At 39.2% G+C, this 27,302-nt stretch overlaps 3 protein-coding genes and 1 pseudogene across 3 annotated transcripts; all 4 read right to left on the bottom strand.

Moving 5' to 3' along the window:
• Positions 1-208: 208 nt before the first annotated feature.
• Positions 209-2,398, bottom strand: LOC148128199 (disintegrin and metalloproteinase domain-containing protein 20-like). The gene has a single exon (XM_087923093.1). The coding sequence runs from the start codon at positions 2,396-2,398 to the stop codon at positions 209-211; it is 2,190 nt and encodes a 729-aa protein (XP_087779219.1).
• A 4,810-nt stretch (positions 2,399-7,208) lies between these two features.
• On the bottom strand, positions 7,209-9,442 carry LOC113439142 (disintegrin and metalloproteinase domain-containing protein 21-like; annotated as a pseudogene).
• A 9,510-nt stretch (positions 9,443-18,952) lies between these two features.
• LOC113438481 (disintegrin and metalloproteinase domain-containing protein 20-like) lies at positions 18,953-21,226 on the bottom strand. The gene has a single exon (XM_026703874.1). The coding sequence runs from the start codon at positions 21,224-21,226 to the stop codon at positions 18,953-18,955; it is 2,274 nt and encodes a 757-aa protein (XP_026559659.1).
• A 1,965-nt stretch (positions 21,227-23,191) lies between these two features.
• Positions 23,192-27,302, bottom strand: LOC113439149 (disintegrin and metalloproteinase domain-containing protein 21-like). Its single transcript, XM_026704879.2, has one exon. The coding sequence runs from the start codon at positions 27,105-27,107 to the stop codon at positions 24,990-24,992; it is 2,118 nt and encodes a 705-aa protein (XP_026560664.2). The 5' UTR covers positions 27,108-27,302; the 3' UTR covers positions 23,192-24,989.

Consider the following 27,302-nt stretch of genomic DNA (forward strand, 5'->3'; position numbering starts at 1 on the left):
TTTAGAAATGAGAGATGTACTTGACTTATTCTGTGAACTCTTACTTTACATAACTCAGGGTGTTTCTTCCCCTCCAAAGAAGCCAAATATCCCCAAAAGAAATGTGTCTGAGAGATATCTTTAAAAAATGAGGTATATTTGTTTTTCAAATTAACTATTAATTCCTGTGCTTATACTGAATGTGTTTTTCATTCTTACCAAAGATGAGTTACACTGGTGTTCCTTCATCATTTGCTTTTGTAGCATGGACTCTTCCCTGAAATTTTCCAAATGGGTTTCTCAGCCCATTCTTGAACCAGATAACCAGACCAGTACAAACAATTGTCAGACAAAAGGCACAGAATATTCCAGCTACAACTATGGTTTTCATATCACCTTTAGCCTGTACGGAAACTGGAGGTGGCCCACTGTCTATGCTACCTCCATAGCCTCTATTTCTGCAGTCTGGAGGGGCCCATCCAACATCACAGTGACAGTGTTTGAGAGTGTTACATACTCCCCGATTGTGGCACATTGTGACATTACAGTCGTATTTCAAAATGGACACATCCACACAACTACCCTCAATACACATTGTATTATTGCCACAAGGAGTACCGTCTCTCACTGTTCCAATATCATTTACCTTCATCCCCATGTGGTAGTCAGTGCCCCAGCATTGATTAACTCCGGTGGAAGTGTGAATTATTGTACTGTGATCCTCCAAAGAAGGCATCTCTATATCTTTACACTGGATACGGCCACACAGGCTATCCCCAGTATCGCATTTCTTGTAAATGCCATGTTTAAGGCCGCAGTTGCCAAAGCGATCACCTTTATTATTTACTTGTCTGAAGCAAACTTCAGAAGCGACTGTTGCTCCTCTACCAAATATCATTTTGCACTGCATATCATGAGTCGTGCAGTTCCCATGATAACAATACACGCCATCATTGCACACGGCACCATCTTGCACATGCACATCTTCTGGACAATGCTCTGAAGTCCCATTGCAATATTCTGGAAGATCACAACTGCTAATCTTCTCTCGGCAAACAGTTCCATGTTGACGATATTGGCAGTTAGCACAGCACAGTCCAAAAGCACAAACAGCCACAGGGTGCAACATACAATTAGCTTGACAGCAGGGATCTGACTTGCATTGTGTTTCTGACCCACAGTCACACTGCTCTCCCTTTTCCACTCTTTTGTTACCACAGAATTCAAACTTAAATGTTGTGTTAGTGTCTGGTGGGACAAGTAAACAGCCCTGGTTTCTATAGTGGAAATAATCCTTGTAACTGCAGTTACTAAATTTATCAGTCTCTGCCGCTTTGGGTGCCATAATGCATTCACTCTTTCCACAATGACAAAATTGTCCATCATGCTGCATTCCAAGAACGTGCCCCTGTTCATGGGTAAATATGATAGACATATAAAACAAACTGGGAGTTCTGTAGGATTCAATAGCACCTGCAAAGTAATCGCTACATATACTACCTGTATGTGCAAGTCCTACTGTTGCCCCAAAATTTTTATAAGCAAATAAGTGACCAACATCATTCTTTAAAATTTTAACCAGCTGGGTTCTTCTCCATTCATTAAATGATAAAAGTGTGTCATCTGCTATATGGGTAATGTTTATGAGATTTTTTTGTGACCAGATCACTAAGCCTGTTATTGATAAATGAACAGAAAGTGGATCATAGAATGAATTTGCAGTGTGGACAATATCTAAAACTTGCATAGTAATAAAAGATTCATTTCTGTGAAACTGCAAATATCGTTCGTGATCAATCACAATTGCTACCTTAACGTATCTTGTATGTGGCCACCAGGATTTACCAAAAATATCTTTGTTTCCAATATTCTCTGTTTCAGGAATTATGTCCTGTTGATGGCTCCGTTCTTCCTCTCCTACTCCACAAGTCATCCGGAGAGCCCCTTCCTCTACTTCTAACCGAAACACCACGTGTTGAAAGGTAGAAGATTCCTGGACTGGTTCAATTTCATAGGTCTTATTTTCAATTTGCAAGAGACCTCTCAGTCCTCCTGAACATGTACTGAGGGTGACCCGGGAAGAGGACTTTCTCTGAATAAAGCCATGGTAGTAACAGTCATCCTTGATAAAAGGATGATCCACTTGGAAATCTCCTGCTGTATTATAGGTGAAGACAGGAAAGACCTTAGGGATGAAGTTCCTTCTTTGCCTGAGAAATACCACATGGGGACTTCCTTCAATGTGCAGGAAGTAGCTCACATGCTGGGGTTCTTCTTGGCCATATTTGGGGGACAGCTTCCTTGGGATGATCACATCGTAAGAGGCATATCTGAAGCCCTGAGGAGCTGCCGGTGTAGAAGCTGCATTTTGGATGATCTTAACCAATATCATAGTCAACAATAACAGACAGGTATTCATTTTTGCAGAATGAGGTTAGAAACTGACCTTGTTTTGCAAAAGGAGAGAGAGAGAGATAGGGAGAGGAAGAGGAAGAGAGGGAGAGAGAGAGGAGCTTAAAAATTTAAAAATGAGGATTCTGACCATACCGGTAGCAACAGAAATGCAATAGATTTTTGGAATGGAGGCGGAGTTTAAACAACCAATGTAGAATAACTGCTGTTCTTATCCTAGTGCTCCCTAGTTAATCTAACAGGAATAAACTGTATATTTTCTCTGGTTGGCCCAAGGTATAAATTGAAGTTCAATAATTTGAGCGGATAGTGAAGTAGCCTATCACACCAGCAGATGTGTGATTTGTAAGACATCAAAATCAATAACCTGCTGAACTTTCTAATTTCTTATTAATACTTATTTGGCTTTTCCTCCTTTCCTCCAGGTCATCTTTGGCTATAAAAGGATCTGAGGCTTTTTCATACCAAGTGGCTCAGTTTTTGCCTTAAGAATTTTCACAACTATTGGGGAACTGGGGAGAATCTGTTAAAGACCACAAGGTTTCACTCTTAGCACAAATAAACCCAATTTTAAAGGCTGAACAGACTGTACTTTTATGTCACATGAAAGATCAACAAGAAGAATTGTTCTGTTCAATAAAGATTGCACTGGGTTCTCTAGATTCTATGCATCTGATGTTGAGTGGGATCCAAAGCCTACTAAAAATAGATTCCAAAAATGAATGTTTTGATATCTTTGCTTCCTTTTTTTAACTTTTTTTCATTATTTCTTTCCAATGGTCTGCAAATGTTATTGTCAGGGTTCTAGCAATTACTCCAATTAAATCATGAGCCTTGAGCTACACTCCCAAAACTAGAGAGTTAGAGGAGTTGAAAAGTTCAAGGTTGTTCTGTGTGTTGTATTAAGAATTTGCAGTTAATTGGTTCTCGTGATTTATGAAGTGTAGAAGTGGGAGGAGAGAAGGGAGGAGAGAAGGTGGATTCTGTGTGCAAAAAAGCTTTCACTTGGGAAATTGCTTTTGAACATGCCAGATCTGTTCCTAATAAATCAATTGGAGAGATAACGTCTCGGATTGATATCATGGATACTGTCTGGATGCTTGACATTGGCACTAATTTAGGAGTAGCCAACTCTGAGATATGTAATTCACTGTCACCCTTTATCCTGCTTTAGCCACCACCCCTCTGGGTGTATCATCCAATGAAAAAACATCCATAGCCAAGAGTCATCAATCATGCTCTCCAATTAGATTTTTTCGTGGAAGAAGCTTCAGCCATCTAATCAGTCTTTGAAGAAAATATGAATGGAATGTACTTTCGATTTGACCGTTGCCTGCTCTTTGAAACTCCCCCCCTTCTTTCTGTTGTCAACTATAAAACGTGTATACAAAATGTTTTATGAGTTGACATTTGTTTTATTTCTATGTGCTTGTTGATGGCTGATTTGGCTGAATACCAAGTTTCCAAGAATTCCCTTGCACTTTGAGAATTAGCTTGGTCTAGAATGTTGATTCAAATTATGGTTGTGTCTGTTCATGTTTAGTTCAATTTACTTTATTGTCACTGCACCTTGTACAATGAAATTAAATCCCATCTTCGGTGTACATTTTAACTATAAAAATAAAACACAAGCACGCTTCCTTCGCATTCTATACAATTGAATTGAAAACTCCTGATATTGCATTAATCATGCACTAGACAGTAGAATTCAAAATAGTTACTGCTCTGGGATAGAGGCTGTTTTTCAGCTTATTTGTCCTTGTTTTTATTATCCTGTACCGTCTGCCAGATGGAAATAGTTCAAAAAAGAGTGCCCAGGATGAGATGGATTTTTGAGAATGTTTTGAACTTTCTTAAAACAGTGGGAGCTATAAAGCTCTTCCAAAGAGGGGAGAGGGCAACCAATGATCTTCTGGGCAATGACATTAACCACCTCTGGAGTGCTGTCCTATCTGTCACTGTGCAATTGGCAAACCATACACAGGTGCAGTAACTTAACTCTCTACGGTGCAGCGGTAGAAGGTCACACCAGTTTTTCATTCAGTTGTTGTTTCCTGAGAAGTCTCAGGTAGTATAATATCTGCTGGGCCCTTTTCACCAGTGCTGCAATGTGAGCACCCCAGGTCGGGTCCTCTTTTATGGTAACATTCAAAACTAGCCACTTGCTCCACTTGGTCTCCACTGATAAGCAAGGGCTGGATATCTCATCTATCCCTTCTATATCCACTATAAGCTCCTTGGTCTTATTGATGTTAAGGACCAAGTGATTGTCTGAATACTAAGTTTCCAAGAATTCCCTTGCACTTTGAGAATTAGCTTGGTTTAGAATGCTGACTGTTTTCCCATTCAAATTCTGGTTGTCCATGTGTTGTGGGATTAAGGAGTTTTCATTGTGCTTTCTTGCTGCTAACTGGTGTTCATGGATGTGCTGTCCTAGTCTTTTGTTGTCTGTCATACCTAATAGTTGTTACAGTCATTACCCTGTATATTGCAGATGACTCCTGTTTTTCTTTTTCCCATGGGGTTACCGGGTTTTTGGTTTACTTTGGTTTATATCTTGGAGGGCTTTAGTTGATTTATGTACTATGATGATATCTTATTGTTATAATAGTCAGTGGTACCAGAACACCAGATCACCAGCAATTGACCAACCAGCTCTTTGAGTGATACCTAAGGGACTTACCAAATAATTGGAAGTGTTAAATTTATTGGACTTGACACCTCTGACTGAAAACTCCCCCACCAGCCCAACTGTATCTCCAGGTATCCAAAGCCTTTAGTTAGATCCCAAATCAGTGGAATGTACCCCTTCTCAAGTCTCTGACATTCACTGTGAGAACAGGGAAAATCATCATCACCACCACCATCATCTTTTTTTATTATTTTCTCGGTATGGTTGGATTCTGAATTGGTGGAAGTATTTGAGTGTTACCCAGCTCTGTATATTTATCTACTCCAACCACTCTCCTAAAATAAAAGTATATATATAAATATTATTTCCCCATTTGCTCCTCTAGGCTGGGGCTTTTCATATTGAACTTAAATGGCTTCCCAAACTTGTTAAGAGAAAGCTTCTGCAAGAATGAAAGGAAAAAAAATCTATTGTCAAAGAAACTGACTTGGCACACAACGTGGATTGAACAAACTATTACAGCCATGGTGGCACAGTGGTTAGAGTGCTGTACAGCAGGCTACTTCTGCTGACCGCCAGCTGCCTGCAATTTGACAGTTGGAATCTCACCAGGCTCAAGGTTGACTCAGCCTTCCATCCTTCCCAGGTGGGTAAAATGAGGACCCAGATTGTTGGGGGCAATATGTTGACTCTGTAAACCACCTAGAGAGAGCTGTAGAGCACTGTGAAGTGGTATATAAGCCTAAGTGCTATTGCTACTGCTATTACAGTTCTTGGAGAAGTGCTGTCATCTTCCTTTTTCCTCTCAATCCATGTGTTGCTGTTTCCATGGTCATCTTTCCCAGAAAAGGTTTTCAAGCCTGTCAATTGGATTTTCTAGGAACAGCAGCACTGTGAATTTCTATGATAAATCTAGCAGAGAAAGATGGGGAGTGGGAGTCAAGCATACATGTGGGTTTTATGGGCAGATGCCCATAAAAGAAAGAAACAGCTCCTTCCAGTCTAGAAAGCAATAACTATTAAGAAATACGACAGCAGTTTCTTCTAGGTATTCTATATTATGAAGGAAAACATCAAAAGATATTTTGAAAGCTTTATTTATGTCCAGGGATTTTTGGAAAGCAAATCAATGGATTAGTAAAACATAAATGTACTGGGGACAAATAAGTAATGCAAGCTTTTTGACTGTCAATGCAAAAGCAGAAATGAATAGTGTTGCAGTATGTGAAATAAACAAGGAAGTATGATGTTTCTGAACAGGAGCGATGGATATTCAAAGGAGTAGCAAGGCAGGGAAGTTCACAAACAGAAAAGAAAACAAATAAATGTAATATTGCAGAAATCCACAAAGGGCCAGGCTGGATACAAACATCTCAAGAAGACAATTTCACATGTTTCCAACCGAGATTCGGTATGCACTAAAAGTTGTTAAAAATGCCTTCCTGACCTATTTAGTAGTCTTGTGTGATCTTTTCCTACTAACAAGATGCATGCTGATTATACAAGGGATCCTTGGTGTGAAGAAGATGACTCTATCAAATGAGGACAAAAAATACAAAGAAGACATAGGGCTACTAGTAGAGATGATGAAAGAGATTTATCTCTGGGTTACGAGGAAGTGTCATTGATCATTTCCAGCTGAATTCCTAGTATTATGACTGTCCAATTGGAGAAGGCTATCACAGGATTTAGTTTCTACTGAAATTTATGAATCAATTTTAGAACTGTTTACCTCTTTTGCGATAGATACAAATCAAGTTGAGAAAACTAAAAGAGGGGAAAAGCTATGTAGAAAATATAAAACAGTAATAAGATATGGAATAGAATATAAAAATGAGCGTGAAACTGAGTTTTGGATCTGTATGAAGAAGTGATAACCTGGGGCCATGCTATTTTCAACAAAAGATGTTTTATTTGTATTTTGTTTTTGTGAAAACCCAAATAAAATTTTCAAAAAAAAAGAAAAGAAAAGAAATTCAGATAAAAAGGAGGCTCTTAAATAAAATGAATATCAGAAGACTTTTCCTTTCAAAGAAAGGTTTTTCATAAATCAATCTGAAAGAAAAATCATGTTAAAATGGAATTTAAACACTTAAGACGCTATCCCCCAAGTTAGTTCACTAGTCTCTATCCACTGCTTCCTAGCTTTATATCTGATACCTTGTATGTTGTTATGGTTTATGATTTACCTTTGATATTCTTCTTCTGTTGATTCTGTTGGATGAATTTTGCCCCCCTGTTTCCTAAACAAGTGAATTAGTCTATTTCTGAAATACACAACCATGGCAACAGAAATAATAGTACCACAAAGGCCATATATTAATCCTCCTATCATTCTAGTTTCTGCAAAATGTCTACCGACATCCAGTTGTTCAGGTGGTCCACTGTCTATGCTGCCCCCAGAGCCTTCATATTGACAGTCGGGAGGTTTCCAGCCATAATCACAGTGACAATGTTTACGACTATTGCATACTCCCCGATTATGGCAGTTTGTGACATTACAATCATTCATTAAGCTGTCTATGCTGACACACTCCCGATGGATGCATATCATGCCACTGCCACAAGGGCTGCTATCCTTCACGGCACCTATATCCATGATGTCGATTCCAAGGTGGTAGTCGATACCCCAGCATAGCTTATTGTCAATGGAAGTTTGAATTACTGTACTGTGTTCCTCCAAAGAAGGCAAGCTTTTCACATTTTCACACTGGATACGGCCACAAAGGACATTCTTAACTTTACATTTTTTATACTTCTTATATTGAAGGCCACAGTTCCCAAAACGATCACCTTTAGTATTCATTTCCCTGAAGCAAATTTCAGAAGCAGCTATTGCTGTATTGCCAAAAATTGTTTTGCACTGTTTGTCATGAGTGTTGCAATTCCCATTATAACAATATACACCATTACCACATGGGAAACCATCCAGCACATGAACATCTTCAGGACACCTTTCAGAAGTTCCATTGCAGTATTCAGGAAGATCACAACTGTTAGTCTCCTTTCTGCAAACAGTTCCAGCTACTCGATACTGACACTTGTCACAACATAAGCCAAATGCACAAGTAGCACCAGGACGCAACATACAATTAGATTGGCAACAGGGATCTGACCTGCACTGAGTTTCAGAACCACAATCACATTGCTCTTTACCATCCACTACCTTGTTTCCACAAAATCTGACGGTGTATATTTTACTTGGATTTGGTAGATCTAGTAAACACTTTGCATTTCTGTTGTTGAAATAATCCTGATAGCTACAATTGCTGAACTTATCAGAGCCTGAGAGGTTTTCAGCCATAATACACTCAACTTTTTCACATGAACAATATTTTCTGTCGTGGCTCATTCCAAGATTATGCCCTAGCTCATGAACAAATATTAAAGATATAGTGAACAGGCTTGTGGTTATGTATTGTATAACAGCAGCTCCATAGTCATCTCTACAAATTCCTCCTGTGAATGCTAATCCTAAGTCACTAAAATGCTTGAATGCAAATAAATGAGCAGCGTCATTCCTTAGACGTTTTTGTAGTGATCGTCTTCTCCAATCGGTGAAAGAGATGAGGGTCTTATGTATGTCCCACTTAAGGTTTATGGGATTCCTTTGGGTCCAGATTTCCAGTCCAGCTAAGGACAGTTTAACAGACAGTGGTTCATATAATGAATTTGCCATATGAAGAATATCTATTACACTCATAGCAACTAGAGTTTTATTTCTGTTAAATTTTAAATATCGTCCATAATCTATCACAAAAGCAATTTCTGCATGCCTAGTGTGTGGCCACCATTTGGAAGCACTTCTATCCTGTAGGTTTTCCATTTTGGGCATAATGGCCTTTTGATACCATTCCTCTTCTTTTGTTAGTCCACATCTCATCGAGATAGAACCTTGTTCTTCTTCCAGAGAATATACAACATGCTGAAAGATAGCAGATGCCTCAACTGGCTCGATTTCATATATCTTATTTTCTAGTTGCAATATACCTCGGAGTCCTCCTGAGCAAAAGCTGAGAGTGACCAGAGAGGAGGGTTTATCCTGAACAAAGCCATGATAAAAACAATCATCTCGGAGGGAAGGTTGGTCCATCTGGAGATCTCCTTCTTCACCATAATAGAACACAGGGAAGTGTTTAGGGACCAAACCCCATTTCTGTCTGAGATGCACCACTAGGTTATTCCCACCAATCTGCAGTAAATAGCTCACATGCTCTGGTTCCTCACGTGCAAACTTGGGAGTCACTTTCCTTGGAATGATTGTTTCATAAGAAATACGTCTAAAGCCTGGAGGCCCTCTCTCTTCAACTATCTCAGCCAAGCTCTTCCTCAACAGCATCACAAATAGCCATGAAATATACATATCCATTTCCCATCAAGAGAAAGAAACCCATCAAAGTAAAACCTCTGACTCCTCATTCATGGAAAGAAAGTCCATTATTACTTTTGTGGATTAGAGAAAAACAAGGAAGGGTGTGTATGAGTCAGACGTTGAAAGATTCTGACCATAGCAACAATACATGGAATTCTTTGGAATATGGGTGGAGCTTAATAGAGCAAGAACAAAAGAATAGGCAATACTAAGTTTTAAATTTGAGCACTCCCCTCCCACTAGTGTTCCTTCATCTTTTGATTTCATAGCCTGGACTCTTCCCTAATTCCAGGTTTCATCAATCCGGGAAAGAAATGTTCTTTCAGCAAGAGAGAGAACAGGTTTAATCAATTACGGGGACAGTGACTGACTGGACTAATTCTTAGTAAGAACAAAATTTTCCCAGCAGAAAATGAAAAAGTAGTAAAAGAACTTATGGATTTGAATTGTACTTTCTTGTTACTACAACTTCCTGCTTGAGATGCTGTCATTATCCGAATTATCCAGGATAGAAGTAAAAACCAGCAACATCTTTCTATTGAAAGTTGAAAAATATTCTTAGAGAGGACATTTTGGGATATTCCAAATTGACCTAAGAACTAGATTTTTTGATAATGACCTATTTGTTAGCTTTGTGTGCTTAAAAATGTTTAAATGGTACCAACAGTTTTGCAATTGAAACTAAGGTAAATTAGAGTAAATTGCTATGTGAGTGTATTGGACTCCCTAAAGGTCGGACATGAAATTTTCCTTTGAAAATTGAGGGTTCATCGACACACAAGATATGGTCCTGTGATCATCTGGTATCGTTTTGGAATGATATTTTACGTATAAGCCACTGAGCCACAATGGTGCAGTGGTTAAAGTGCAGGCTACTTCTGCAGGCTATTCCTGCTGCCTGCTGGCTGCCTGCAATTTGGCAGTTCGAATCTCACCAGGCTCAAGGGTCATCCTTCTGAGGTCGTAAAATGAGGATCCATATTGTTGGGGGCAATATGCTCATTCTGTATACCGCTTAGTCAGGGCTTTAAAAAAACCTGTAAAGCGATATATAAGTCAAAGTGCGGATTTATGGGGGAAAATTTGAAGTGTTAAAAAAGTTTCTGTTAAAGTATAACACTGATGTTTTGCAGTTTGACTTTATCAGGGAATTATCATGGGGGTCATGGTTAAAAGAATTATGCTGAAAAATTGGGAAAGTGATGTTATTTCAGATGCTAAGGAATGGCTGTTAAAATATGTTTTGGGAAAGGTGATACAGGTGGTCCTCATTTAGTGATCACACTTGGAACTAGCAACTTGGCCATTAACGAAAGAGAGTCACTGAGAGAAACAGTATGCTTACGAGTTTCAGCTTGCCTTTGCTTTACAGACCTGCAAAGTTGTAAGTGTGAGGATTGGTCATAAGGGGACTTCTTCATCATTGTCATAACTACAGACAATTCCTAAACAAAGCAGTCGCCAAATGAGGATGATCTGTATTTTCAACTATGCAAAAGATGAAACAATATGTACTGCTTTGACAGGTACTTCGTGATAATTTCTACAGATATTTTTAAAAGATCATAGCAGCTTATGGTATGTATTAGCAAATCAGTAAAAAATTAGTATGTTTAGTAAATAAGGTAGATTTTTTTTCCTTTCTTTTTAGTTTATTTGCAGTTTTTTATGCTTTACTGCTTTTGGGAGAGTCTATTGTTTCTTTAAATGTAAAGAATGTTTCATTTAATTGTGGGATTTTTAGTATATTTAAATAAGTTATCCATCTTTTATATTTTGCAAACTAAAAAAGAAATAATCAAAATAGTGCTCTTCCAACTATTGTTATAATGCGAATTAATGAATATGTTCTAATATGTAGCACTATTATCTCCTTTATTTGTAACCACAACTTAACTACAATGTAATTTAGCTATCTAATTATCTGTTCATTTAGAGAGTTTTCTTAAGTTTCTTCATTTAATCACCCCATCTTCATCTTTAATTGGTAAATCGAATTGTGGCTTTGATATGTGTTAATTCCTTCTCTATACACCTTTTTTCTTTCCCTTTGCTTTCTTGCTCCCAATTTTTTCAAAGGGAAAGAGGATGGAGGAGCAGGGAAAAGCAGTTTCTTTTCAAGCTCTCTTGGAAAGCCAACTTCTGGATTACTCCTTGCCACTCCTCTCAGCTCCCGTGTTGATCTTTCTAGTATAGAGGAAAGTGGCACGAGAGCATGAGCAAGAAACAAACAAACTGATCTGGAAAATCAGTTCTGCAATAAAGGAAGGAGGCAGTGGCTTCTCCAAATCCGTTTCCTCTGCCCTTCTTTGTGAATCTCAAATTTGTAATTCTTTTAAAAAGGGAACTGGAACCACAATTTAGGGGAAAGCACCATAAAAGGTTGAACTGATGAGTCTGTATTACTTGCATGTTTTGTTTTGTTTTTTCTCTTCATTTCAATCGCGTCCAATTCTTGGATACTGCCAGGACAATCATTGCAGTTTTCTTGGTAAGGATTTTCAAAATGCTTTGCCCTTGCTTTCTTCCTAGGGCTAAAAAAAAGTGACTGGCCCAGCTGGCTTTGTGCCAAAGGTAAGACTAGAACTCATGGCTTCCCAATTTTTAGACTGATGCCTTAACCAAATATAAAATGCACATACAGAGACACAAAAACAAAAATTTCAAATGTATGAGTAGTTTGTTGCTAAGCAGGATAAGTAGTAATCATAATCACTAATAAGAGAGGAAGCATATTTAACTGTATACCATGTTGGCTTGATTTCCTATTTCAGAACTTATACCTGTGCTACCTAACATGACATGCCCATCTTTTGTCTGCATTGCTAAACGTTGTTAATGAAAAATTAGGGAGGAGTTGATAGAAGTGTCCTTATGTCTGTTTGTGAATGTGTGTTGCCAGTGTTAGAATAAAAAGGAATATTTCACACAATGTTGGTTGTTAGGGATACACCCTAGCAGAATCTGCACGGCAGGCAGGCAGGCAGGCAGGCAAAATATGTGAGATAAATGTTTTTGTAGCTTACACTCAGTAAAACAGATACACTGTGCTAGTTAAATAGTTATTCCAGTAAGAGTTTTAGCATAGTCAAAACAGTCCATATATCATTCACTAGTTCAGTCCGTCCAGGGATTATTCAGTTGCAAATTCCAGTGTCGAAAAAGAGGTCAGTAAACTTACAAATATCAGTCCAGTAATATATCTTCTCGCAGTAGAGATATGAAGAAGTCAAACCTCCTTTCTTCTTTCAGCATTCAGCAACTCAGCAGTAGAGAAACACGCAGTTAACAAACCATCAATCCATCGAAACAGCAATCGTCAGGAATAGTCAGCAATCAATCAGGTTCTCTTGCTCCCTCTTATGGCGGTTTCACACCGCACCCAAAATTACATGCTTTGCAGTTTAAAGTGACACACACTTAAACTTACTATCATAGTTTATATATATTATTTTACCCAAACTACGTTAGGTAACCTATGTTATTCCTAACATTGGTCTTATATTTACTATAGAAAAAAGGAAACAATGCTATAGTCCAGGGGTGTCAAACTGGCGACCTGCAGGGCAGATGCGTCCTTCACACACAAACCACACACCCACACCAGCTCAGCGAATCGGAAAAACGTCATGAAACATCACATGACGGTAACGTGATGTGGTGAGTTTGACACCCATGATATAGTCAGGGCAATGACACTTTTTCCTTCTCCTAGTTAGCTTGAAGGGAGGTAAAGCACTACTTTCTTGTACAAAGAGGGAGACTGGTTCCATCTGCCTGCCCACATTCTTGTTTGCCAGTCTGTCATAGATGGACTAGTAAGTAGCAGGCTTAATATCTAGTATGATAGCATACAGTAAAAGGAAGCCATTGTAACTCCCAAAGCGAAGTGCATTGTGAAGCCAATAAAGGCCTATGGATTCAAATTCTGTTAAAGGTTGAACACCAATCATCTAGTATGGAGGATACCTACATCTGAAATATCCCAAGTAGGATGAAGCTGATTATGTAGTACCTAGTTCTAGTGGTCAGTACATGACGTAACATCTAAAGCTATAAAACATCTCCTTTACGGGGAGGCAGTTCTCAATGCCTCTAGCACGAGGCCACATCAATAAACTCACACAACTCTCTAGTATGAGAGCATAAACAGGAAGGCATATCCACACTGCCAAAATTCTTGAAAAAAAATTAAAATCCTGATCGATTAGAACAGGGCTCCCCAAACTTGTCAACTTTTAAGACTTGTGGACTTCAACTTCCAGAATTCCTCCCAGGAATTCTGGGAGTTGAAGTCCACAAATCTTAAAGTTGACAAGTTTGGAAGACCTCTGGATTAGAAAAATGGCCTGTATGAGTGTATTGCTTCTGGAGTTTTGATCCAAGTTACAAGACAGTCACAGAATTTCTTTGTGTAGCAAGTGATGAAGTGCCTAGTACAGTGATGAAGTGATTCACAAGTTGTTTTCATTATAAAAATTAAGGAACCCCAGGGAACCTGAAGTTCCTGTTTAATTTTGGAGCATCAAGCATTGCTAACATTTAATCTTGATTAGATCACTACGCCAAAGCATCAATAAAGGCACGTAAGAAAGCTACAGAGGAAATTCCATTTTTGTTGCCGTTTTAATGAACACCACACTGATCACATTCCTACCCTATGGATTGCCAAACCAGAATATTATCACAGTATAACACAGTATTGAACTTCCTAAAAATGTGGAATCTCCATGAAATGTTGAAATTTTTAGGGATTTCAGGGATTCCAAACAGAATATGCTTAACTCTGAATACTCCGTGATGGATAACAACAGTTTGGACATTCATTATCAAATCGTTGATAGCCAGTTGTTGATATGGTTCAGTTAGGTAAAATGTTGAAAAATTTCTATGTAGCAAGAATAGCAAGAGTTTGTTGTAAGGGAGGGGGGAAGGAAACTGTGTTTGATATGCTTGCCTTCTTGAGTTATTTGTAGAAAATAAAGGTGGGATATATATTATAAAATGTTTCCATAGTCCTTACTTCCTATTAGCATTTTAACAATGCTACAGTGGCCACAGCTGCTGCAACTTTGTTCCACACCCTTATGCTTAATGTGATTTTCAAGTTTTGTTCAATTTTTCCACAGAACTGGTACAACAAATACACTGAAGTGATACTTTCCTTCGATAGCCTCCCGATTCCTCAGAGAAACTAATAGATTTTCAACATCTACTTTGAGTGAGTGTCGACCAATACTGATGATATTCATCTCTGGGGTTGATTCCTTGTGATAAGAATCAGCTCCTTAAAATGTTCCTATTTCATGACAGTGGTCTGAAGATTTGGGAGATACCTACACACCTATATTGCAGCTTCCAACATCTTCCTTTTCAGTATAATCACAGATAAAACAGGATGACTTCCACATACTGACCATAGTCAGCAGCTAAGGCGTGTCAGCTGGTGGGACTCAGGAGGAGAGCTTTACACCATGGCACCTGCACTTTAGACTCTCTTTCTTTCCAACATTAGATGAGCCTGATCCTGCTGGCCTTCTACAAGGTCTTGAAAACTTGGATTTGTGCCCTGGCCTGGGATTGGGATTAGGGGTGTGTAATTAGAGCCTGTCTCTTGGCTGTGTTGATCGTCATTTTATATGTTCAGTTGCTATGTGTTTTGTTTGCATTATGTTTTATTTGTTGTATTATATGCTGCCTAGAATCATGTGCAGCTGTGTAAGTTGAATAAATAAAAAAATAAAATACAGACTACCACAATGTGGCAGATGCCTCTTTGTAGGAAGGAGGTTGTTCCTCTTGTCTTTCAAGAAGATCATAGTTTTGCTCTTACTCAAGAGACCATTGCCGGTTTCAGCTCTACTGAACATTCTCATCCAGACTCCAACCTTCCTTTTCTGGGGATTATTACTGAGAATGCATCGCTCCAAAAGGCTCTGGGAGAAGTTGATTATCTGGATCTCTAGCAGTTGGGTTTCATATCAAAATATAGCAATGATAACAGTTATCACATTAGTTAACTCTGGTGGCCTGGGAAGGGGCTAATGTATCCATCCTGATCTTCCTTGATCTCTCAGTAGCTTTCAGTACTACCAGTCATGGTATTGGACTAATTGTTGAGAGAGGTTGGCCCAGATCTTCAGTGGTTTTCCTGTTTCTTAGAAGGCTGGTCCCAATCAGTATTAGTGGAACAGGAATGGTCTAGTCATAGTGGGCTGCCAGAGAGCATGACTGTCTCCTCCCTATTTACAGTAAATCTTTACATGAAAAAATGTCACCACATGCTGGGTGAAGTCATCTTCAGCATGAGATTAAGTATCGTCAGCATGATGAAGATACTCCATTGTATATCTTAGCTTGGGTTGACCAAGTGATGCAAGGTGCTTTCCCAATGCATTGGTGGATGGATAAAGCTTCAGCTCCACCTTGGTAAGACTGAGTTTTAGCCCTCTCCCTGGATCTAATGATTTCCATAATGGGGAATAGGATTACGTTCCTGCAGTCAGGATGCATAAGATGGGGTTTTCCCTGTATTCACAATTCTTGGTCAAGGAGCTGGTGGCAGCCTTAGCCAGGACAACTTTTGCAGAGATACATCTTGTGCCTCAGTCATACTTACTGTGTTTCTACCGCAGCATGGTCTACGTCAGGGGTCGCCAACCTTTTGGATCTCAGGGACCACCAAACTCATAATTTTAGATCCCAGGGACTACTAACTGGTTCTGTGGGCATGGCCTAATTTGTGGGTGTAGCTTGGTGGTCATCTGACTGGCTGGGCATGAATTGTATGTAAATATTATATTTATATAAATATTGAATTTTTTATTTTAAAAAAGAGCAACTTTTACCCAAAATCAGGCAAAGCAGGCAGATTGAGTTGCTCTCAGAATCACAGATTCACTTAGAGATCTATCTACCTGCCATTGGCTAGCTCAGTCTGTCACATAAAATTTGCTTGCAAGCAAACTCACAAAATTAACTCACAACACACCATGCATGTAAATATTGAATTTTTTATTTTAAAAAAGAGCAACTTTTACCCAAAATCAGGCAAAGCAGGCAGATTGAGTTGTTCACAGAATCATTCAGTGATCTATCTATTTGCCATCGGCTAGCTCAGTCGCTCAAATTTACTTGCCATGAGTCTGCACTGAATTTGCTTGCAAGCAAACCTTCAGTCCTAAGGGAGGTTCGGCTGTGCTGAGCTGAAGATCTAAAGACTAGCTAGAAAGCAAGAAATCCAACCATTTCCTGTTTCCTAGCTAATCTAAAACTCCCGGCACAGCAGAACAGATGATGGTCGGAAAAAGGAAAAATAGTCATTTAGCAGGCAAGTTTACCAGGTAAAGAATGAGTGGGCGGGGAGGATTCCTGTGGGCCATGTGGGTAGTACAGTCTTGTGTTTCTGCACAGCCTGGATTAATTGCTTTGTGGGGGTGCTCTGGGGGTGAGATTTCTCTGCGGCCCACCAAAATTTTCTCACGGCCCACCAGTGGGCTGCAGCCCACTGGTTGGAGACCGCTGGTCTACATGGTGCTTGAACAGCATTCAGTTGGTCCAGAGTGCAGTGGCATACATATCTATATTATACCCATGCAACAATAGCAATAGCAATCGCATTTAGACTTATATATCGCTTCACAGTGCTTTCCAGCTCTCTCTAAGCGGTTTGCAGAGTCAGCATATTGTTCCCAACAATCTGGGTTCTCATTTTACCCATCTGGGAAGGATGGAAGGCAGAGTCAACCTTGAGCCTGGTGAGATTCTATCTGCCAAACTGCTGGCAGCTGGTGATCAGCAGAAGTAGCCTGCAGTACTGCACTCTAACCACTGCGCCACCACGGCAATGCTGCTGCGTAAGTGGTACCAGTTCCTAATAGGCTTGGGTACAGTTGAAGCTGATTGTTACTTTTACAGTGCTAAATAGCTTAGGACCAGATTTCTTGCGGGACTGCCACTCCCTGTTGATTTCTGCCCATCCTACTAGATCTGGTAAAGTAGGCATGCTCCGGGTACCACTGAAAAAACAATGTCTTCTGGTGATCCCTCAAAGCATGCCTTTTCTGTTATGCCACCTGGCCTATGGAACAGCATCGCCACCCCCCAAATGTGGATGGCTTCTACTCTGCTGGCCTTTCAAAGGGGCTTTTCCAACAGACACCAGAGTCAAGATGTTAGTAGTAGGCTGCTTGTATGCAATTAGTGGTTTTGCAGTTTTAATGATTTTCACTATCCTTTTATTCATTGTTTGGTAAGATTTATTGGAAACCTTTGTTTTCATCTTCTTGTTTTCTGGATAGATGGACGTCCATATAAATTAATGTATCAGTAAATAAATTTAATAGGAGGCTCTTTTGAGAATATGCAATAGAAAGTATCCTTGCTAACTATGCATAATGTAGTCTAGAACAAATCAACACCCATCTCAAGTCTACTAAGCTTCAATTAATATTGTTACATCATCTTGGCTACTTCTTACACACATTCTGAACATGATGCAGCTGCTGATCTTCATAATTCTATGAAAAGTCAAGTTCATCTGAAACTAGGCAATCTGACTTCTTAGTACAGTGTTGAGGTCATACTAAAGAACCTTGTACAGCATGCCACCTTATTGAAAAACTGCTAGATTCTACATCCTTCAATCTGTGCACAGAATATATAATCCCCTGCAGGATAAGCAGAGATTGATATGTCTGAATCTATGTTCAGTGATTGCAAAGAAGGCATTTCTTATGTTATCTGAGCTTGTTGCTTTGCATTTTTAATCCATTCTGTGTGACACCATGCATTTTTAATCCATTCTGTGTGACACCATGTACTTTAGTTTCTCTTTCTGGTTTCTGTCACTTGCGCAGTGCAGTTTCACTGGCTAATGTCTTTTCTTGAGCCATTATAAATGCCCATTTCAGTTTAGGAAAAAAAGCTTCTATTGGGGTTCTTCATCACAAACCCCATGAAGCAGGAAATGCCTCAGTATCTTTTCTAAAAAATGTCCCAAAATTGAAAATACTCACTGAGAGTGAATAAGACATCTTCCTGACCAAGCAGTAGTCTTGTGTGATTTCTCCCCATTCATTGTCTCTGATAACACTGGAGGATGGGATGGTACTTGGTTTTATTGCAGTTCAAGAAGCAAATGTTTAAATTATGAGGAAAGGAGGGTATCAGTGTCCCTCATGCTATGGAGGACTGGCGATCAGTTCTAAACCACAAGAAGTCTTATATAAAGGAGGCTGGAAGACGCTGCTTCAGGAAGATCAACTTCTCCTAGAAACCCATACTATGCTTCAGTCAGAATTTTTTTAAAAGGCAGTGTTAAATTATTTTCTTCTTCTTCTTCTTCTTCTTTGGTAACTAATTAATGGAGTAAAAAAAAAAAACAACCCAATTCCCAATGAAATGTTTTCAGTATTTACGGAAGAATTGGTTCCCAGGCAATAAAACATAACTTTTACAAATGACACTGCCTGAAATTAAGTTCAATTTTTTTTCCAGCATTATAAATTAATACTCAAATTCCAGAGGCTCAAATGCATTTTATATAATGATACCCATTAACTCTTCTGAACATATTTGATATACTTCATTTCTGTGACTGACTGTGCACTCACTTCTGTAGTTGATGACTTAGTTCTTCTCCTAAGCCTTCTAAATAAGCGAATAAATCCATATCTGAAATATATCCCTACGCTAACCAAAATAAAAGCAGAGGAAAGGGCATATATAATCCCTCCAATAATCCCAGCTTTTGCAATAGTGGTTAAACGTTTGCGTGGTTGAGGAGGCCCACTATCAATGCTACCACCGTGCCCTTTCTTCAGGCAGTCTGGAGGACCCCAGCCATAATCACAATGACAGTGTTTGTGATTGTTGCACACTCCCCGATTATGGCACTTGGTGAAGTTACAGTCATAATTCAAGAGAGACACTCTCACACATTTCCTGTTAATGCATATCTTGTCTTTGCCGCAAGGACTTCCATCTGTCACTGCTCCGATATCGGCTGTCTTCATTCCACTGTGGTAGTCTGTACTCCAGCACTGCTTATCACCAAGGGGGACTTGAATTATGGTGCTGTGTTCCTCCAAAGAAGGTAAGATCTGGACATTTTCACACTGGATTCGGCCACACAGGGTATTCTTAGTTTGACATTTGTGGTAAATTCCATGTTTATGGCCACAATTGCCAAAGCGATCGCCTTTGGCATTCATTTCTCTGAAGCAAATATCTGCAGCAGTTTTTGCACTAAAGCCAAAAATCATTTTGCACTGTGTATCTTCAGATATGCAGTTTCCATGATAACAGTACGCATAGTTATTACACAGGGCACCATCCTGCATGTAAACATCTTCTGGACACCACTCAGAAGTCCCATTGCAGTATTCAGGAAGATCACAATAGTTAGTCTTCTTTCTGCAAATAGTTCCAGACTTAAGATATTGACACTTATCACAGCACTCGCCAAAAGCACAACTGACACCAGAACGAAATGTACAATTAGACTGACAACATGGATCCAGCTTGCATTGAGCTTCTGAACCACAGTCACATTGCTCTTCCTTATCTACTACTTTATTGCCACATGATTTGATTTTAAAAATTCTATCAGGTTCTGGAGGACTTAACAAGCATGGAGCATTCATTGTGAGAAAATAGTCAGTGTAACTACAATTGCTAAATTTATCAGTCACTTCATGAACTGGAGCCATAATGCAATAAGCTTTACCGCAACTACAGTACTGTTCGTCATGCTGCATACCAAGATTATGCCCTAATTCATGGGCAAATATGCTACTGATAATGGACAAACTGGTAGTCTTATATGAGATAACAGCAGATCCCATCCATTCATCACAAACTGTTCCTACGTAAGCTGAGCCAAGTGAAAATTCAAAAGACTTATATGCAAATAAGTGACCAACATCACTTTTTAGATGATTAACCAAGAAGTCTCTTCTCCAGTCATTGAAATCCTGAAGAGTGCGATCTATGACAGGAGAAATCGTTATGAAGTTCTTTTGTGACCAGATTTCCAGTCCAGCTACAGATAACTGAATAGAAAGAGGTTCATAAAAAGAATTGGCAATATGAATAATATCAAGCATTTGCAAAGCAGTAACCGTTTCATTTCTGGCAAACATCAAATAACGTTCATGTTCAATCACAAAAGCAATCTCTACATATCGAGTGCGTAGCCACCAGTCTCCTTTGGATGCAGTTTTGGAAGCTACATTCTCTATGTTTTGGAACATGGTATCTTGATGTTTTTGCTCTTCCTGTGTTAGGCCACATCTCATTTGGAGAGCAAGTTCTTTTTCTTCTAAACGAAATATCACATGCTGAAAGGTAGGAGATCCCTGTACTGGTTCAATTTCATATGTCTTATTTTCTAACTGCAGTATGCCTTTGAGACCTCCTGAGCAAATACTGAGAGTGACCAGAGAGAAGGGTCTGTCCTGCACAAAACCATGGTAGTAGCAATCATCTCTGAAGAATGGATAGTCCAGCTGCAGATCCCCATCCTTACTGTAGGTAAAGATGGGCAAATGCTTAGGAACCAAATTCTTCTTTTGTGTGAGGTGCATGATGATATTCTTTCCCTCAAAGTGAAGGAGACAAGTGACATTCTGTTGTTCCTGTTGTCGAGGTTTTGGAGTTAATAACTGTGGGATGGTCACCTCATAAGAAGCGTAAATAAAGCCCTGAGGAAGTATTTGTCTGGCAGTCAAAATTAGGAAATTACTGAGGAACATCAAGAGCCACAGAAGATGGATGGTCTTTTTCCGTGGCAGAAGGAAATCTTTAAAGCACACCTTCTCATATTTCATTTCCAGAAGGAAGCTCTCTTAAAGTAGATGACAGAGTAATAAGAAGCTGGAAAGGATCTCAGATGTAAATATGATGATGAAAAGGAGGATTCTGTATATAGCAACAGTTATGTAGCCTCCTTTGGAATGTGGGTGGAGCTTGGACGATGAAGAATGGAACAGACTGACAGGAAGAGTGTTCTTTCCCCCTTATCCCCAAGTATTTTGCTGAACAGATAAATCATATAATCTTATTTATGATATATTTTTCCATGTAGAGTTACTTCAAAACAAGATGGTTGGAAAATAAGTTTAGTAAATAAATAAATACATTTTAAAAATTTTAAATTAAGACATTTCATCATGGCTCAGTAATGTAGACGTGAGTTCATAAAGCATCAAAAATAAGGGAAAAAATAGTGGCCTTATTTTTTACAGAGATTCTGAGGATTAATAAAGATATGAATCAAAACATGATCAAATGAATATTCCATTAAACCAATCCTGTATCTTGGGGAAGGTAAACAGCAGACCTGGATTATTTTTCTTGCTCATGTTGTTCTCCTCTTTAAAGGAGGTTGCACATGACATAGAGGAAGCCATTTTAATTTTTACAGCTGCTGACAGGTTCCTATTGGTATATATGCTGCATGTAAAAGCATTATAGTCACTGTTTTCAATGGCTCCAAAGCAGCATTGGGAAGTCAGAGGATTATAATCTATGAATAAATTTCTGAACGATATGACAAGGATTATTGTTCCACTTGTTTAATGATAACACTAATAGAAACTGTCCTTCTGACTCTAAATTAGAATTACAACTTGCAACATCGATAGAAATTTGTCTATCTGAATATAGTATATGTGATGTAGTGTCATATTAATAAAAATATATGTAAACACACAAATACATTCATAAAAATACAGGTGCACAAGTATACACAGCAGTCTGTGCCTTGGAAAAGATTCTCAAAATTTGCCACCCACACCTACCAAGTACCCAACATTAAAAGCATGGAGGAGAATTTCACAATCTGGGGTCATTCCTCAAATATTTGGCAACGTATTGAATGAGGAGAAAAGTAAAACTTCCTCTTCCCATTCCAGGATATAGCTTTCTTACTTATTTCCATTTTCTCCTAAGAAAAGTACTATTAAGCATTCTGATCTAATGAGTTCAAGCAGTCCTGTGACAAGAAAATTATTGTGTTCCTGAATTCCATGGAACCAAGGGAATTAGTTACACTGCAAGTACTGGTTTAGTATTGTGACTAAGAGGCTAACATCTCCATCTCCCGTAAACCTCCTATAGTAGGCCACAATTATATTACCCATGGTCTTCTTATTTGCGATTTAATGCCAATTTTCAGTATTTAGATGCAAAATATTTCAGAAGAATTCTGATTTTTTTTTTTAAAAAAAAGTTTTTTCTGCTTCCTCTATTACAAAGAACTATTTGGAATATTTATTCATTGGCAAAGAATTTAGGATGAAATAAAGCTTCTATCAAACACACAATTAAAAATAGTGAATTTTTATGAGAAACTGAATGAACAATGCAATTAGTATATTAAACCCCTTTTCTATTCTTATACACTCAGTTTTAAATCAATACATTATCTACATAAAAGAGATATTCACTGATATTCACTGAAGAACCCTGGACCAATAGAGCACCAGACACACAAATCATGTACAATGGTTTGTATTGCGGATACTATTTTCAAATCAAAGAGAAAAATAACCAAAATTTGCTTATGGATAGATGCTGCATGGTCCAGGAGGTTAAGATGCATTCATAGCAAAACTCTGATTCAGCAATCTTTGAATAACATCTTACACTCTGAGAAATAACCATATACCTCTTTAACAGATAATCAGAGTTGGAAGGGACCTTATAGGTCATCTAGTCCAACCCCCTACACCATTTCTTTTTAATTAAATCACTACGGAAGAATAAAAATCTATAAAGCGCAGCAACAAAAGAAGTATAAAATAATTTATTAAATAATTTGAAATAATCCCTAAAAGTAATAATTTTCATGGTTATACAATAACAAAGCACATTTGAAAGTAGTTACTGTATTATACAATGTGATAAGTAATATATGATAGCTGGATGGATCTTCTTTTAAAGATATATGGTAAACTAGGTCTGTTTTGAAGAAGTGTTACCGCTCAGAAATACAAATTTTACAAGAAACTCGTGATAACAAATGCATTGGTCATGTATGGATTATGAAAGGAAATTCAAAGATAAAATAGTGGGCAAGGCAGACTGTAAATGATACAGAATGGTTACAATTTAGGTTGAGTTTCCAAAAATAATGATTACCAATTCCAGAAATAATGTATTCATTTCAGATGTTTGGTTGCTGAAGGAACATTGCTGCTATCGCACACAAAACTCTGCTGGTTTTGCACTTGTGTTTTCTGCAAAAACTACAGAAAAAAATCTGAACAAACTAAATTTTTTGTCATCATCATTTTACAATAACGCGTTTATTCTCATGCTTACTAAACAGTTTCTGAATCGATGTTAATACACTGGAGTCACTACAGAGTAGCAGGGTAACAATTAAGATGCAAGCACAAGCTGCAATTCCCCATACAGTTACACATGATTATATATCACTGAAGTCAATGGGAGTATTGGTACAAGCACCAAACAATTTCACCACTACCTCAAATCTTGTATGAAATATATAAAACCCCACTAGAAGAAATATATTGTCACAGGTTAACGTGGTCTGCGGTAGATTATTTTATACTATGATTCTGTGCAGTATTTGATCTCGTGTTGCAAATCTCTGTAATTAATGATACCTGTGCAGCTCTTGAGCAAAAAGCTCTTGGATGTGCAATTTTGAGGTATTCTTTTCTAGAGAAATGTCAAACACTAGGAGCCCAATGGTATTGCTCTTATGGTAGTTTAGAGCAATGTTCCTTCTGAGAAAAATGCGACCTCTGACTTTGCTACTTCATCATCTGGTCCTTCTCCCATTCACAGTATGTACGTAACGATCAGCCCCAGCTGCACTTTTGTCTTTTCAAAATGGCATTTAAAATGTGCACGTGTAGGTACATCTCATCATAACAGGCCATTCAGATAAAGTCATCTGAAGATGCCATTGCGAACCTAATCTGTCTAGGTACCCATTTTACTTCTCTAAGAAGCTCTATCGTTGTCCACTTCCCATCAAATTTTATAAGCTGCATATACTCCAAGAAATACCTTCAAAAGTATTTGAATCCGAAATACGACGGTACCAACTTGTTAAGTACCAAGCGGGTTCAGCTTTAACCAGAACAAGAAACTTCAGTTCTTCCCTCCGTAGAGCAATTGTTATAGGAAGAGCCATTTAAAGGGATGGATTTTTTTTCTATATTTTTATCTGATGGGTTTTCTAATAACCTGGATTACATCCACATAGTCTGCAACAGCCACCCATTTCAATAAGGAGGGGAAATGAAGCGCAACAGTGCTCTTGTAGATATTCCCCAGTAATTATCTAAATGTTCAGCCCACCTCACATGACATTCGAAGAGCCCTAAGGCTTTTCATAAAGCAATAAGCCTAGAAAGCTACAGCGATCAAGGTTGGAAAAGTATCTTTTAGGGGCCAAATTTCAAGAAACAAATTGCATCATTTGCGGCACAATGCACTGAAAGGATATTTCTTATATATCCTCCTAGCCTCCTAAGAGTTTGTAATATCAGGCTGGACACTTGTCCTCGTGTCGGAATTGGAGTTCTCAAAGTCTGTCACCCAGCGTTCAGTTTGTTATAAGATGCCAAACCTAACTAGAGCAGCAGCAGCAGCAGCAGAAAGAACTATTACAATGCCTTTAGTCCTTCTTTCACTGGCACTGCTGGGTGGAGGAGGGCCACTATCAATGCTGCCACCACTGCCTTTGTTTAGGCAGTAAGGAGGAGCCCAACCAGAGTTACAGTGACAATGTTTATGAGAGTTGCATATTCCTCTGTTGTGGCACTTGGTTTGATTACAATCATAGTTCAGGAGGGAGACCTTGATGCAATCACCATTAATGCATATCATGCCGAGGCCACACCGCGTGCCGTCTTTCACCGCTCCAATATCAGCTGCACCAATTCCACTTGGAGAATCTATACCCCAGCACAAATGGTGGCTAAGAGAAGTTTGGATTATGGTGTTCTGCTCATTCAAATTAGGCACTTCACCGATGTTTACGCACTGGACTCTGCCGCACAAGGCATTATTGTTCTCACACTTCTTATACATATTACCAGGAATAATGCCACAATTGCCAAAACGATCACCTCGAGAATTTATTGCTTTGAAGCACTTCAGTGGGGCAACCGATGCTTCCTTGCCAAAGATAACTTTGCATTGCTCACTGTGAGTAGAGCATTCTCCATGATAGCAATAGCCCCCATCGGAGCACGGAGCTCCATCCTGTACATAAACATCTTCAGGACACCACTCTGAAATTCCGGTGCAGTATTCGGGAAGATCGCACATGCTAGTCCTTTCTCTACAAACTGTGCTGGCTGGTAGAAACTGACAGTCAGCACAGCATTTTCCAAAAGCACAAATGGCTCCTGAACGCAACATACAGTTGGACTGGCAACAGGCATCTGATTCACAATGCAACTTTGACCCACAGTCACACTGTTCTCCACTCTCTACTACCTTGTTGCCACAGTTTCTGAGGTCATACAATTTCTCATGCTCTGGCGGAATTAACAGGCATTGCTTTCTAGTAGTATCCATTAGCTTAGAATAACTGGTATAACTGCAGTTGCTGAACTTACTTGTGTTGCTTTGGAAGGGAGCCATAATACAAGAATGCTGTTTACAGGTGCAGGATTTCTCATCATGCTGCATACCAAGGTTATGACCCAGTTGATGAGCAAAAGTTATTGTGAAAGAAAATAAACTAGAAGTAATAAATGCCTCAACAGCAGATGCCCAGTTCGGATCACATACAGACCCAACAAACGATAATCCAAACTTAATCCCAAAATGCTTATAGACAAATAAGTGGCCAACATCATGCCTTAGATGCTGGGCAAGTATCGTTTTCCTCCATGTATTGAAAGTGTCGAGCAATTCGTCTATGCTTTTTGCGATCGCAATGAGGTTCTTTTGTGACCATATTTCTAATCCAACCACCACCAAATGAATCCCAAGAGGTTTGTACAGCGAATCTGCAAGGTGAACAACGTCCAGGACTTGCCTAGCAGTGAGAGTTTCGTTTCTACCAAATTGGACGTATCGCTCATGTTCTACTACAATCGCTATCTTCATGTACCTGGGGTATGTTTGCCACAGTCCCCTCAAAGCACTTTTGCTTACAATATCCTCCCTGTTCTGGATCATGGCCTCCTGGTAGTTTTTGTCCTCTTCCATTACTCCACACCTGATTGGGATATCACTCCCCTTCTCTTCCAGTCTGTAGACCACGTGCTGGAAAGTAGATGCCTGCAGAGGTTCAATTTCATAAAGCTTACTACCCACTTGTAGAAAGCCTCTGAGTCCTCCTGAGCAACTGCTGAGGGTGACTAGGGAGGAAGGCTCATCCTGTACAAAGCCATAGTAAAAGCAGTCATTCCTGATGAAAGGGTAATCCACTTCAATGTCTCCATCCTCGTTATAGGTAAAAACAGGGAAGTGTTTAGGAACGAAATTCCTCTTCTGCCTGAGGTGTACCACATGACCTTTCCCTTCTATCTCCATTAAATAAGTAAGGTCTTGTGGCTCCCGGCCTCGTCGGGCTGCCATCCTTCTTGGGATAATAACTTCGTAAGAAATGAAAGGGAACCCCTGAGGTGGTACATGACAAATGGGCTGACTCCAGAATATCCCAGAGGCAAGAACAAGACAGAAAAATCCTCTCTTGGCACTACCCAACCCCATTTCTCCCTTCAGGAGCCAAGGGAGGGGAGGCCTTGCCTCACGTTGGAGAGTGACAGCGATGGAAGCAGCAAGGTGGAAGGCAGAGGATAAAAATAAAACTCCGCCGCCACCACTGTAGTGGCAGGAGGGTAGCCATGGAGTTCCCTTTGGCTGTACAGCAAACGGCTTTTTCCTGTATCTTCTTGGAGGACATTC

This window comes from Pseudonaja textilis, chromosome 1 (assembly GCF_049901715.1).
Source record: "Pseudonaja textilis isolate UNSWEBS1 chromosome 1, rPseTex1.2, whole genome shotgun sequence".
Lineage (NCBI taxonomy): Eukaryota > Metazoa > Chordata > Lepidosauria > Squamata > Elapidae > Pseudonaja > Pseudonaja textilis.